Source organism: Echinops telfairi, unplaced genomic scaffold, assembly GCF_000313985.2.
Source record: "Echinops telfairi isolate 266 unplaced genomic scaffold, ASM31398v2 ScPeMD7_21;HRSCAF=78, whole genome shotgun sequence".
In the NCBI taxonomy this organism is placed as follows: Eukaryota; Metazoa; Chordata; class Mammalia; order Afrosoricida; family Tenrecidae; genus Echinops; species Echinops telfairi.
Window position 1 is genome coordinate 1542479 of NW_022103918.1, and position 15642 is coordinate 1558120.

General features: G+C 39.4%; 1 protein-coding gene across 1 annotated transcript in view; it reads left to right on the forward strand.

Moving 5' to 3' along the window:
• PTPRO (protein tyrosine phosphatase receptor type O) overlaps positions 1 to 15642 on the forward strand; it is a 255932-nt gene that overhangs the window by 162299 nt on the left and 77991 nt on the right. Inside the window, exons 8-12 of the mRNA XM_045288403.1 lie at positions 7506 to 7626; positions 7962 to 8155; positions 9337 to 9448; positions 13899 to 14050; positions 15327 to 15447. Of these exons, the coding sequence (XP_045144338.1) occupies positions 7506 to 7626; positions 7962 to 8155; positions 9337 to 9448; positions 13899 to 14050; positions 15327 to 15447 (700 nt within the window). The remainder of the gene's footprint in view (positions 1 to 7505; positions 7627 to 7961; positions 8156 to 9336; positions 9449 to 13898; positions 14051 to 15326; positions 15448 to 15642) is intronic.

Below are 15642 nucleotides of genomic sequence, written 5' to 3' on the forward strand. Positions count from 1 at the left end.
AAAATGATTTTTTTTTAAAGCCAAAGTAATGAATTTACATAAAGCCCCCTGGAGACACAGCACTGAACGTACTTGATTTGCTATCAGAAAGATGTTAGGCGGGTTTCCCTTTCTCCTGGGAACCCTGAGTGTTTAGCGAATTTCAAGTAGTGAGAAATTTTAAATCGATAAACTCATAAATCCTAGGCCTTTGACTCATTAGATATTCTTAGCTATATTCGGGGTAAGATCTTGGTTTGAATTAAATTAAGCAGTAAATATGCTAAATTAAAATTAATGCTAGTACTCACAGTTCACTGTACAGCTTATTAGCTTCCATCCGGAAGCATAGCAAAGAGTATTCACTATTTTGATGGAAAAAATATTTCTCTCAAAAAGCATGACATGAATTTGTTTTAACTCTTTTCAGATTGTTGCAGTACCTTGCTCACGGTAGTTAATCAGTAAACATCTGTGAAATGAATAGTGCCTGGGGCCATCTATCAGAAGGAATAGCAACCACTGTCAGAAGCAATAGAAAGAAAATGGTTAGAAAATGATGATGGCAACATATGTTCAAATATGCTTGATGCAATTGGTGTATGGATTGTTGTAAGAGCTATAAGAGCCCCCATAAAAATGATGTTTAAAAAAAATCATGACTTGAAATTTAACTACCAAGGTACAGTTCTTCCTCACCCTATCTAATGTACAAATTATGCATCTTTTGCATAGAGTTCAAAGACTAAAGTTATAGGTATTGTAAATTATAAATGAGAAAATCATGTACTGGAACAAAATCTTAATATAAAACTGTTAAGATTTATAGGCAAACCCACCAAGTCTTGGTGACCCAGTAGAACAGAGTAGAACTCCTTCCTCTGATTTTCAAGGCTGTAAGAAGTAGATTGCTCCATCTTTCTCCTACAGAGTCATTAATGGGCTCAAACTGTCAACTTTTTGGATAGCAGTCAACACATTGCCCACTGTGCTACCCTTGAGTTATAATAAAGAAACAAGTTCAAAAGTCTCAAGAACCAGCCTAGCATCGTGTGGGCATTCATCGAAGGGACTTAGATGTTCTCGCATGGACCAGTTTGATTCGAGTTTATTTCTTAAAGCAGCCATTCTCCAGAAATAATAATATTTCTTCAGTTCTCTGAAAGAGCCTGGTAGCACAGTGGGCTAAGCAGAGGCGGCCAACCCTAAGGGCTGTGGTGCAAACGCACCCATCAGATGAGATAGGTGAGGCTGTTTGCTCCCATGAAGACTTACAGACTTGGAAACCATTGTCGTTGTCAGGTGCTGCCACGTTGGTTCCAGCTCAGGCCGACCCTCTGAATAACAGAAGGGAACTTTATCAGGTCCAACCTTCCGGACAATTGCTCTTAGATTTGAGCCCATTGTTGCAGCCACTGTGTCAATCCATCTGGTCAAGGCTCCTCCTCCTTTTCACTGCCCCCCATCCCTCCACTGCCTTATCAAGCATGAGGTCCATCTCCAGAGACTGGTCTCTGTTGATAAGATGTGCAAAATACATGAGACAAAGGCTTGCCATTCTTGCCTTTCAGGAGCATGCTGGCTGTCCTCCCTTCACGAGAGACGTCTGTTCTTTTGGCAGCCTGTGGGACTTTCAGTAGGTTTTGCCAACAGCGCAGTTCAAATGCATCGATTCTCTTTCAGTCTTCCTTTTTCAATGTCGAACTTTCACAAGTATGTCAGGCAGTGGAAAACACCATGGCTTTGGTCAAGTTTAGAGAGGTCTGTGCAGCAGATTTACTCCCTGCAATGTGCTGTGTGATCTTGACTGCTGCTTCCCCGAACATGCTTCCTTGATTGTGGATCCAAGCAAGATGGAATCCTTGACCTCACAGAGCAGTTTTTTGCCTTTCTATAAGGTTTCCACCAGTTGGAATCCACTTAATGGCAATGCGTGGGGTGGGTTAATCCTATATCCAATGGTGTTTTTATTTTAACTAGAGAATTAAACATCTCTCTCTAAAACAAGGTGATTCTAGAGGGAAACATAAATTAATGAATTATAACGTTTCACACTATTTTGTAGCCTCCTCTCCCTCTGGCTACACTACAGGATTATTGCTTTATCGACTGCCTTGATGATCCATAAGATTCACTGCAGGTGTCCCCACTCTCTCCGACAACTCCAGTGAAGTTTGCTATGTAGGAGTTTGCCCTGAGATCCTAGAGACAAGGATAAATTAAACCGGAACCTTGCTTTTCTGAAGCTTGGCATCCAGCCTTCCATGTCGGTACATTGTACACAATAATTTGAATTTCCCTCATCACTACTTGCTCTTCATGTCTGTATTGATTAATGTGTGAGTTTGTGTGTGACCGTTTGCGGTAGAGAAAGTTTCCTGATATCTTCCCTAGCGGTCAGGGTGGTGTTCTTCAATCACTGACATATGTGGGACATATATGAAGTCAACCTATGAAGTACTCAGTCAGTTCTTCAAAGTAAACGTGCTCTCAGAATTCTCTCGCAAGAGTCACCAAACCAAAAACCAAACGCACTGCCAGTAAGTCCACTCCAACTCATAAGAACTCTAGAGCATATTGGTGCTGCCCTTGTGAGTTTCCAAGCTGGGCAACTTTTAAGGGAGCAAAAGCCTCCTTCCTCTTGTTCCCATAGAGAGGTCAGTGGTTTCTAATGGCTGACCTTTCCGTCAGCAGCCTGACTTGTAATCCACTATCCCATCAGGGCTCCAAGGACTTGCACAGAATCATAAATTTCAGAATTAGGAAGCATCCTATAATAAAAGTATGCATATTTACTTTTATATAGGATCGACCTTATCTAGGAGTATTGTGTGACAAATTATACAAATGGATAATAACCATCTCACAGACAATAATTGATCAGTCTTTTGACTCTAAAAATGAAGAAATAGTAGGCCCAGCAGGTCAAATATTAAGGACTTGCTCAAAATCACACAAATGGTCAACATCAGAGCTCAGACCAGGACCCAAGTGATCCAGTGTCTGACGTCCAGGTCAGTGCTGTTTCTGCTCGATTGCATGTGCTATCTCGCCTGAGCCATCCTTATTGCCCCTCTCAATAGCAACCAGAGGAGTGACTGAGAGCACACACTGCATAGTGAGACTTGGATTTTAGACCTGATTTTGACAGGTTACCAGTTATCCGACCCTGGGCAACATCCCTCACTTCCGTAAATCTTACTGTCTTAATCTGTATGATACACAACTCATTGTCATTGATTCCAACTCAATAGGACTGAGTAGAGCTGCCTGATACGGCTTCCAAGATGTAGTCATTATAGAAAGTGGCCTGACTGGTACTGTGGGTTAAATATTGGGCTCACAACCACAAACTCAGCAGTTCAAACCCACCAGCCACTCTAATGGAGAAAGATAAATCTGTCTGCTCCCATAAGCAGACGGCCACAGCTTTCTCTCGTGGAGCACTTGAACCACTGAATCATCAGAGCCCTTCCATAGGAGGAAACACACTCTACCTCACAGGGGTGTGATAAAGATAAAAAAGGGCCTGATGCTTAAAGCAGGGCCTGGAGCAGAGTAATAGTAAAAAAGTATGCAAAGTGCTTTTATTATTATACTGAACCAGATGATTTTTAAATCAACAGAGAGAAACACCTAAGGAACTGTGATAGGGACCTTCACTCTATCTTAGTTCCACACCATCATTTAACCATCAGTCTTATGTTATTCTACTTTATATTACTAGTACACCCTCCTTCTTATTTCTTTACCTAAGGGGGAATAGGACTGGTGTCCAGTTGTGAACATATGGAGTTGAATTGAACTCTCTGGAATGGAGACTAAGCCAGTCAGGAATAAGAAAGGAGGCCAATATGCAAAAATAGAGTTAAAGTTGGAGATGGCATATGGACCGACTCTTTAGAGAATGAAATACATCTTGTTTGGTATGTAGGAAGTTCGATGATTATTCCTGCCTATCTCGAATCCATGTTCAAAGAGATCCAGCAAAGGCATGGAGAGAGGGAAGAATAGATAGACATAGGTTACTAGTTTAGCCCACATTCAGAAACCGGAGGGTGGGGGGGTATTACTGCTTATTATTTGTTACCAAGCCAACTCATTTTCAATACTCATTTTCAATTGCTTTTGTGTCTCTTTTAAATGTACTTACACATGGTTGTTTCTCATAAAAAAAGAAAAAGCATCATTTCCCTGGGATGAATTCATGAGGATGGCCATGCTTCCAGGTGGAAATAATTAGAATCAATTACTACCTCGGATATCATCAAGCCAAAAGAACTTTAATATTACCTCAAACACTCATTGTGTCCTGTGTAACATTCTGAAATACTTTAAAGAAGGAATTAATGAGCTTGGTGTCTGCACTTTTATCTATGATAGTACGTGCGTAATTTATTGTTAAGTTTGAAAGTATGAAGCCATATTGGTAGTATAATGTGTATAAGTTCAATATTATGTCATTTTCATAAAAAATTTAATTTGTCGTTGTTGCGAAGATGCACATCAAAGCCTGCCTCAAGCATGTCTGCCTGTACGATTCAGTAACATTGATTACATGTTTTGAGTTGTGCAACCTTCTCATTCTACTTGTTTGAGTTGTACCGCCCCCATTAATATAAATTCACTGTCCCCTAAGGCTCTTTTCTAACACTTTGAGTGGTATTGTTTCTTTCATGCCATATAGATATTTTCAAAAAAGTATAATGCTTAAGAGAGATACGTGTTATTAGTTGAACTAGTAATTGTTTTAAGGAGCCCTGGTGACACTGTGGGATGAATGTTGACCTGCTAACTACAAGTTCAAACCCACCAACCAGCTCCACAGGAGGCTGGCAGCTCTCTAAACAGCTAGTCTCAGAAACCCCATGGAGAATTGCTGTGATTTCGGATTGACTCAGTGCTAGTGGGTTTGGTTTAAGAAGACTCTCGGGGATTTTTGGTTTGAGGTGTAAGGATTATCTCAGGGAAATAGTTTCCAAGGTTCGTGCTCCTCCTCCCTTAGCTCCAAAAATTCTGGAGTCCACAAGAGCTTGAAATTCTGTCGTATATTTTTCCTTGTTTGATCAGGACAATATTATATCCTTTATTTATAAATGTATAGAGCATAGGTTCCCAGATTTATTTAGCCTACCACCACCCCCTGTGTATAAAACAAACTACTCACCTACCTGTGGCAATCAAAACTTTTTGTACTATAGCCCATAATCCAGGACAAAGCAGAGGTAATCTGCATTTATAGCTCCCCTAGAATCTAGTGGTTCTCAGCCTGTGGGTTGTGACCCGTTTGGGGGTCAAACGACACTGTCACAGAAGTTGCCCAATTCATAACAGTAGCAAAATGACAGTGAGGAAGTAACAACAAAAATAATGTTATGCTTGGGGCGGGGGGTCACCCCAACATGAGGAACTGTATGAAAAGGTCATGGCATTAGGAAGGTGGAGAACCACTGCCCTCGAATGTTCCAGCACCCCTAGGCATGGGAAACACTGATATAGAGGAAGTTCTGGAAAAAAACTATGAAAGCGTCGATGTTTTAGAGGATCAAATAAGGTCACATTCACAGATTCTCGGGGTTGAGACGTGAACTTATATTCTTGAGCACCACCACTCAATCCACTACAGGCATGGTGCCCTGTAGTGTACACATGCAGGTATGTGTAAAGCAAGGTGTACCAATTCAAATCTAAAATGTCTACTGGGTAGAATCTGTTTCTAGTACTGATGGGTATAAAATATGTGCCAAATCACCAGTACACCGATTATCCATAACATTGTGATGAAGCCTAAACCATAAAATGACCGTACATCATGGATAAACTGTCCGTAGTGGTGTTCTCCAGGATTCTCCTTCTGATAACTTTTCCAGCTGCGTACCCTGTTACAGAGCAACAAGTTAATAGTAGTGTTAACAATTCTTGAGACTCTGGCTTAAATATCTTCACAAAAACTTGACATGTAAAATTAAATCTGGGTAGACTAGAGAAACAAATCCAGGGAGACTCATATGTGTATAAGAAAGGGCTTTACGTACAAGAGCAGTTGAATATTGAGAAAACATCCCAGCCCAGTCCAGAAAAAGTCCCTAAGTCCGATATTATCCCATATGTCAATACCAATCTATAAATTCCTCTTCAGACTCACACAAGACATGCAGTGAAGCCGAATGCGGGAAGATCACAGGTCAGTGGGAGTCTTGTGGATCTGGTGGCGGTAGCAGCATCTCAGCACTGGCAGGGGTCTCCAAGTGGCTCCTCCAGCTCCCAAGGCTCTAGTGTAGCTCCTTGTGTCTTGTTGACAGGAATGTTTCCCAGGGAGAGACCCTGTGTCCCACCTCCAGCAAGCTATTTCTCTCCTTAGTGCCTCCAAATGAGGTCATCAAGCTGAGACCTGATTGATAGGCTAAACTCCACCCCTTCACTCGTATGTCTCAAATTGACAGCAGATTATGTAACTACCACAGTATTTTATATTTTAGAACTAAGGAAAACAAGCTAAAATATTTTACATAAATTCTCACAACTTACAAGGGACAGATCTCATATTGTCTAAGTCTGTGTTTTTAAGCACTGGGTAAGATTGCCTCACATGTTAAAGACATTAAAGGTCAAAGCATAACACCTATTATACTTTTTTTAGTTAAATTATCAATCCTAGTACATGCCTTTAATGCATATGTTTTATTCATCTCTATGTCCTTGCCATTCTTCCCTATATGTTATCGGTCACATAAAGAATTGATTTAAAAAACACAGAAAAGTACCACTGAGCTCAGCTAAGTATAAATGTTCCCTGCAACATATTTTATGAGAGATGCAATAATCTTGGAGAGGATTTTACTGTTGTGACTCGGTGCCAGCCCGACTTGCTTGTCTTTGGGTTAGGAATCACCGCATGAGGCTTCTAATCCCAGTGCTGAACCTGAACACATGACCTTATCCATGCTCTAGCTTAACTTTCCTGATTTATTAAATGAGTGGCTTTGATAGGTAATCTCAGCGGTCATTTCCCTTTTTATAATGAGATGCCATGTACCTCTAAAGACATTCCTGCACTGATGTTCGTATGTAAGAAGCTGACATGATGATTTAGGAGGTCAGACTATACCGTGGCTATTACTGATTTGATTGTGGTTAGAGGCACATGTGCCTGAGTGGGCCTAGTTCCAACTGACAGTGATGGGTAGGAGACCCTTCAGGGGCTTATAAAATGCAACCATATAATGTGAATATCCTGGGTTCCTCTCGGTGTTCCCATAAGCCACAAATCATTCTGGTTTTGAGATCTGACCTTCCTCAGCATGAATAAAAACATCTGTGGCTCCGTGGGGAAAAGACTAGGCTTCCTCCTCCCACCAACAGCTACAGTCTCAGAACCCCCCAGAGTGTCGCTATGGGTCGGCATTGACTAGATGACAGTGAGTTTGGGTTTGGTGGGTCCACAATGGCTCCCTGAATACTACTTCAGCTGTGCCACCTTCTGCGTGCCTGGTTCTAAGTAAATCTTATTGGGTGTTTGGTTTCAGGTGAACTCCAGCAAACCTATCATTGAAAACCTGGTTCCTGGTGCCCAGTATCAGGTTGTGTTGTACCTAAGAAAAGGCCCGTTGATTGGACCACCTTCAGACCCTGTGACATTTGCCATTGGTAAGTTTCCAGCCTCAGGAAGAGTAGCTCACCTTGCTCAGTTTCTCAGCTGAAGGAGGGCAATTTGCAAGCTCGGATCATTTAGATCGCATGTGGAAGGCACCCATTCTTCTCCTCCAATGTAGTAACTGACTGGAACTTCGTGTGGATAAAGAACATCCGTAATGTTTGCTTATTTCTCAGAGGAAAAGATATCAGAGATAAATGTGTTTTGTTTGATTGTCAGTGACCATATCAGGGCAGTTCTTAGTTAGTGGCAGCAGTTTGAGGTCATGGCTAAGAGAGTAAACATTCTCCTTGGATGCTTTTTCCTCTCTCCCACTCCCCCTCTGTAGTTCCCACTGGAATAAAGGATTTAATGCTCTATCCCTTGGACCCTACAGCCGTGGTGCTGAGCTGGACTAGACCGTACTTAGGAGTGTTCAGAAAATATCTGGTTGAAATGTTTTATTTCAACCCCACCACAATGACTTCGGAGTGGACAACGTACTATGAAATAGCAGCGAGCGTCTCCTTAACTGCATCAGTGGTAATCGTCCTTGAACTTGTCTCTGTAACTGATGTGTCTTTATGTAGCACAGGTGTCCACACACGAAAGCTAACTGCAATAGAGATCATTTTGTAAATGCACACAGGTAGCTTGCTACTTTCAAGGACTTGTGGTTGTTTTTGTTTGAAGTGGTTTTTTTGTTTTGTTCTGTTTTGTTTCTTTTGAAAGAAAGAATTGTGCCCCTATTTGGGTATGCTTGTTTATTTATGCACATTTCTGCTAATGAATTTTCTTAAAGAACTGTTAGGTGCTTATTGCTTCTCTCTTGTGGAGAAGAACACAAGCTGCCCCTCCCTTGGGTATGCAACAGTGAGATGCCACTTCCTAATTCTAATGATGACGATTGTTAACATCTACAGATCCCTTACACACCTATAATGCCAGACCATTACAGATGGATTTTTAAGAGGACAAGGAAAGGTACCTCCTTTGAGGACTGGAATAACTTTTAATGTACAGAATACCTATAGGTGACACATAAAGCACACGATTGTCCTTGGTCTGGTTGACAGCTTGGATAATTGCCATCCAACAATCTCGGAGCTGATCCCTGTAGAGAGAATACAGAGTTGTGAGAGGTCTGTTTTCTCTGCAATAGGGGCAGGTCTACATACAATCACTTACAAATCAGCGTTACTTAAGCTGCATAATAGGCATAAATTACAAAGTGGAGCTAATATTGGAAGTGTTTAACCCTATACCTTTGAATCACCTTTTAAAAGCATTTCATATTTCAGCATTTTATTTTGTTCTTGCTTCATCTCATTCCAGAAAGAGCTTTTTATTATAGAAAATTTGGTAAATGAAGAAAGACGCAGAACAAAGAAATAGGAATCACTTACCAATTTTCTCATGACCTAAGAAACATCACTTTAGCTGCTATTAAGGGCTCAAGTAGAAAGAAAATGCTTTAAAATGATGATGGCAGCATATGTACAAATGTGCTTGACACACTGGATGAATGTATGGATTGTGATAAGAGCTGCAAGAGCCCTCAATAAAAGTATTTAATAAAAAAAATGTTTTAATGTGCAAACTCGTAAACCACCTCAATAGTTAAAGTAACTTAAAAGAGAGAGAGAAAAAAAGAAACATCACTTTATTCCCCACAAAATATTTTCCCTTTCAATCGTTATCTCTTTGCTTTCTGTCTCATTCAGAGAATAGCTCATCTGTTGCCAGCATGGTATTACAACTTCCGTGTTACCATGGTGACATGGGGAGACCCAGAGCTGAGCTGCTGTGACAGCTCCACTGTGAGCTTCATAACAGGTGAGTGGTGTGTGGGAGGAAGTGCCAGGAAAGGGGGATCTCGTTTTGAGGCAGTTCTGAGAGGATCCATCTAGTGAAAGTGTCAACATTGAGTGCCAACTGCATGGTAGATAATATGATTGATTCTGATCGTTCATTATGTATTTAGATGATCATTTTCAAAAATGGAAAACAAAATTTTCTCTGATTGGCTGCCTTTGAGTTATTTTTATCTGAGTCACTGCCCTTGACGCGTATCCCCGTTTGGAATCAATTAGGGTAGAGATGTTGCAGGCAGAGCTTTCAGCTTCACACTCAATTGATTTTACCCGGTTGATGACTGTATTGGTCAGAGTGCCCCCTTTTCCTTATTAATTATGTCATGTTTAAAGTCACAGGCTGACTGCCATATGGAAAAGTGCTGGGGTTAAAAGACGCCGAATAGACAGATCAGGGTTTGAATCGTCGTTCTGCTACCTACCACTGGTACCCTTGAACAAACTAACTTTCCCAAGCCTCAGAGGTTTTTTGTTTCTTGTTTTTAATGTGTGCAATGGTGAGGGTTGCAGTATTATTATCTATAAGCTAGATAGCTGCTACCCACAAGGTTGGTGGTTCAAACCCACCAGCTGCTACAAGGGAGGGAGATTAAGTTATGTGCTCATGTAAAGATTTACAGTCTCAGAAACCCCATGTGGAGTTACTTTGAGTCAGAATCAACTCCAGGGCTGTAGAATAGGAGCCTTTATTCCACAATTAAATAAGCTATTTAGGAAAATATGATCCTATGTTTAAGTGATGAGACATTGATAGTTCTTAGAGTCTTGGGGCCTTGAATTGTGTGGCTGCAATAGCAGTAGTCAAAGATCACAATAAAAAGGAAGAATTTATCAAAGAAATAATAATCCTTGCTTGAGCTGAATTTTTTAAAGAACCTTTAACTGGACTGCACAGTTGTAGTATAGTTAGAGTTTAACTGAGGAACAAGAGGAGAAAATACTGTTTAAGTGGTGAATCATTTTCATGAAATATTTTCACTTGACATCAAGTATTAGTCTGTTGAAATTATCAATAAAATAATGGGAAGACATTGAAAGTATGTGATTTCTTACACAGTCAACTTATATGTCACTTTTTTAAATTGGCCCATATCTAGAGCGCTCTTTGAGCAAACTTACGGCCATCAAGTAGATTCCAACTCACAGCAATGCCATAGGACAGAGCAGAACACTCTCATAGAGTTTCCGAGACTCTAAATCTTTACGGAAGCAAACTTTCATCTTTCTCCCAAGAGGCAGTTGGTGCCGTCAAAGTGCTGACTTTTAGCGGGTAACCCGCTGCGACACTGGGATCCTTCTCTCTGATCTAGTCATAGGTTCCCGAATGTATTTGGCCTAAATCCCCTTTTTCTGAAAAAAAAAAAAAATTACTCAATGCCCTCCTAGCAATTAAAAACATTTGTAGTATTGCTCATTATCCAGGATAAAGTGTAGGTATCTGTTTTTGTAGCTCTCCTGGATCATTCCAGACCCATTCCCCACAAGCCAAGGTATCTCCCACTTTGAGAAACACTGCTTCTAGAAATGTAGAAGAATTACTGAAAATAAAAATAAATGATACTAGTTATAGGCAAGGCACTGTGTTATATGCAACTCTCTTTATCTATAATTATAATTAAACTTTACTGTATCTATTTTTGGCATAATTATTAAGATTATCTTTCTATGAACACTCTTTTCCTTTCATATGGGATGCTTGGAATTATTAGAAAGTACCTGGACTTAGTATCTGAGCCCTGATTGAGAAAAGCTGATTCTGATACAGATTTAGAACTTGGACCAAATTATCTCCATGATAATCCTGGGTTTCTATTCTTCTATCAGTAGAGCCCCACTAAATATGGCCTGAAAACTAGTTACTAGACCCAAGCTGAGTGTGTCCGAGCTGCAGTATTAGCTGCACTACTGCAGTAAGGGAGAACGCCAGCCTGATGATTCATTGCAGTGTCGGGAATATCAGAAATGAAATATTGACAGTGTTTTATGGTGCTGGCATTTCATTGCAGGAAACTGACTGTGATTGCAAAATTTGAATATGACAGTGAAGGTGGACAAAGTGAGGCCGGATAAGTAAAAATTAATAAGCATGATCAATAGGCATGCCATTTGCCGAGGTGAACAATCTATTGCCTCCAAGAAATTAATCTTTGAGGATTTATTTCTTGTTGGAGCAATCAAATAGTCTGCAATCTTATTTTGGCACAGTGTCAACTCTCACATATATAAAATGGGTATGTGAACACGTCACAGTATAGTGTGAAAATTAAATTATTTAAGACACTATTAAAATACATTTGGTAGCTGAGTTTTCTTGTTTATACTTACTTTTTAAGCAGTTTAAATTCTAGGTTTTTTGTAAGTTTATTATTGCCTATCATCTCTCATTTCAACTGGAAAGTAAATAAGGATTAATTTTCTAATGTGGTGATTTACTTTCTTATATTTTGAATTTTGATCTAAACTGACAAATTGAGTGAGATAAGAGGAGAAAAAAGACAAAGTACTTTAAATGATTGCACTTTGTTAAGATCTCAAGTCTATTTGATAGATGGCTTTGTCTGCAAATCAAGTTCATAATAATTATGCTAGTGTAGCAAATAATGATTAATAAATAAATGGTGACATCTTGTGGCCTTTCAGTAACAGGCTGATTTTAAAGCAGTAACTAGGGTATAAAAACCTGGAAACCTGGAAATGTTTGTTTTTAAAAATAATGCTTAGAATTAGAAGATAGTGAGGTGTCATTTGATATATATATGCATATATATATACATACACATGTACATTTTATATGTTAGTTCATATATATACACACATATGTATATTGTATGCATGTACATTGTATATGATAATGGGATAGATTCAGAAGCCAAGATTATTTTCCTTTTTTAATGAATACTCTGAAATATGATATGGGCTAACAGATTTTGTCAAACACTGGAAATGCCAACCCTTCTTTCATAAAGCAGAAATGGTTATCACTTTAGTTATTACAGTTCTCTGTAGGAAACAACTGTCCTTCAAATCATAGTTTGTTTTGGATATTCATTATTAACATGAGCAGCATGTTAAAAGTATTTTTAAATTTATGGAAATTTGCTTCCAAATATTTGAGTCGATTTGGTGCTGGATCTCGCCTGTTTGTCTTGAACCAGGACGTTGTTGTTACTTGGTGCCGTGAAGTAGATTTGGATCCATCGCGATCTGATGTACAACAGAACAAAATACCACCCACTCTGCTTCATCCTCACACAATTAGTGTAATGCTACAGTCCATTGTTGTAGTCCGTGTGCCAATCTATATCATCGAGGGTCTTTTTGTCCCCTGGCCCTCTGCTTTACCAAGTGTGAAGTCCTTTTCCAGGGACAGGTCTCTCCTGCTCACGTGTCCAATGAGTGGGAGGCCATGTCTCACCACCCTCACTTCTAAAGAGCATCCTGGTTTTACTTCTTCCAAGGTAGATTTATAGACTTGCCTGGCAGTTCACTGAATAGTCAAAATCCTTCACCAACACCATAATTCAAATGCATCAGTTTCTCTTGGAGCTTCATTAATCATTGTCCAGCTTTCCTGTGTGTAGGAGATGCCTATAAATAGTATTTCTAATTCACTTCCAGAATTACCAGTTACTTAAAAAAATAAATAAATAAAATATCTTCTAAGAGCTAATATTTATAAACTTCCTAGTTAATTATCTCTCCAGTTAGCAAGCTTTACCATTTTAAATGTGTAATAAGATGAAATAACTATATGTTAATAAACTATATGTCAGAAAGAAGTTAACTTTTGTGCCATGATTTCTTAAAGTCCTTTCTTCCCTCTCCTACTACTTGCTTCCACAGTGTTTACTCAGACTGTTTTCTGCCAAGCACTGTGATAAGCAAGGTCAATATACGTGTATTGCCTTTTTATTTCATTGTAAACATTTCATTTCTGTCCTACCAACAAAGACTCCTTCCTTCTGCCCTCCTCTCTAGTGTCCTCTTTCCATTAACTTCTTCACAGGACTTCAGTGAAAGATATGTACCTTTACAGGCCCCACGTTTTCCAACACTACTTAAGTAGCTTTATCAATGCCCCCACATATTAATTGAGACAACAGGTCCGCCCAAACAAGTGAATCTTTTAAGAATCTTATAATAGCAAGATTTATACAAAAGCTCTTGATCGTCCCCAATACAGATAGACTTGGCTGTCTTGTGTCAGAGCTATCAAAGGTAGATTCCTGTGTAAAAAAAAGGTACTCACTATTCCACTAGCCGTCACTCTGTCACTGTGAAGTCCTGGACACTCAAGGATCGCCATGTGGGTGTAAATTCTAATTCTCTAAATTCACTATTTGAGGGACTGGTAAGTGTTTTAGTACTCATTGATCCATTATACTAAACTCAGCCTCTTTCTTCTCTTATAGCCCCCGTGGCCCCAGAAATCACTTCCGTGGAATATTTTAACAGTCTCTTATATATCAGTTGGACATATGGTGATGACACCACTGACCTCTCCCATTCTAGGATGCTACACTGGATGGTTGTTGCAGAAGGAAGGAAAAAAATTAAAAAGAGTGTATGTTTCTTCAAATTCCCATATTGGGCATCTGTACTCGTTTCCTGTGGCTGCTATAACTCATCTTCATGAACTTGGCATCTTAGAACAGCAGAAACGTATTTGTCAGAAATCAAGGCTTCAGCTAGGCCTTGATCTTTCCAGAGTCTCTAGGGGAGAAGTTGATCTCAGATTAAAATTAAGACCCCTTAGTCAATCCTTTACTGAGGCATTAAACAAAAGTTTGTGGGCCAGGAAGCATTGCTTTAGGCTCTGGAGCTCGAACAATGAACAAAAATTAAAGTCTTCCTCTCATGGAACTTACCTTTTAATCTACAATAATTTGCTTTCATACTATAATTGTTGATTTGAGTTGTTTCCTTTCTTAATGTCAAACATTTCCAAAAATTGTAAGTTCATATATTTCATTATTTTCTTCAAATATTACCAACATCTAAATATTGGGTATAAGGGGAATAGTTTTGTGGTTTATTAAGCCTTCAAGCAGTATTTTAGGCAAGCTGTAGACTTAGCCAGTGTAATATAGAAACACAAAATAAGATAGTTACTGAAACACTATGGAGTTTATGTCTCTCTCAGGATCGCCCAGAGCTGACATGGCATCTCTGCTCTAAAGAGTCATCCAAGGGTCCATATTCTTTCTATCTGTGGCTCTACCTACCACCTTTGCCATCCTTATTTGTATAATGAGCCTTCATCATCATCATCATCATCATCATCATCATCATATTCATATTGCAGGATTCAGAAAAGGAAAAAGAGAGGGAACAGCAACCTAGCATTTCCAGTGCATGAGCTGAACTATAATTTGTCCATATGATTTCCATGGATAATCCATTTGTCAGAATTTGTCACATGTCCCTGAGAAGCATGAAAGGTTGGGAAATGTAGTGTTTAGTTGCGAAGCCATATTTCTATAGATACTATTAAGCTTCATTCTGAGTTTCTCAGCCACAACTGAGCAATGTATATATCAGCAGCACCCAATTTAGAATAAGAAAAAAAATCAGAGTATCATGTACTCTACCTTTTAAAAAATGATGAGAGAAATTAATCTATCTCAAGTGAATTATGCATTTTAGGGCTACCCTGCGCTTGACTCAATTTAATAATTTATATCATGTTTTGAGGCAATAATGTCCCTGTAGGGTTATATTTGATTTCAGGTTGCAGCACAGAACAGAGTAAAAGATAACTATATACTGTAGTTGTTTGGGGTTCTGTACTGATTCATGTTCACAAGAGATTTAAGCCCTCAATTTTGATAATCTTGCAGGTAACACGAAATGTCATGACTGCAATTCTCAGCCTGCCTGCAGGAGACATCTACAACCTCTCAGTAACCGCTTGTACTGAGAGAGGAAGTAATATGTCCATGTTCCACCTTGTCACACTCGGTAAGAGGAATGCACATGCATGTGAAAGTGGTCACGATGAAGAAAGAGTGTTTGCGTCTCTTGATTTAGGGTGAGCTTTTCAAATCAGTGAAATTATCATAGAACATGGTTGACGCACCTCCATAATTAGAGGATAGGCATCTTTACTCCCCAAAGAGCCGCTTCAACTTAAATGGGTATCAGTGAATGAAATAT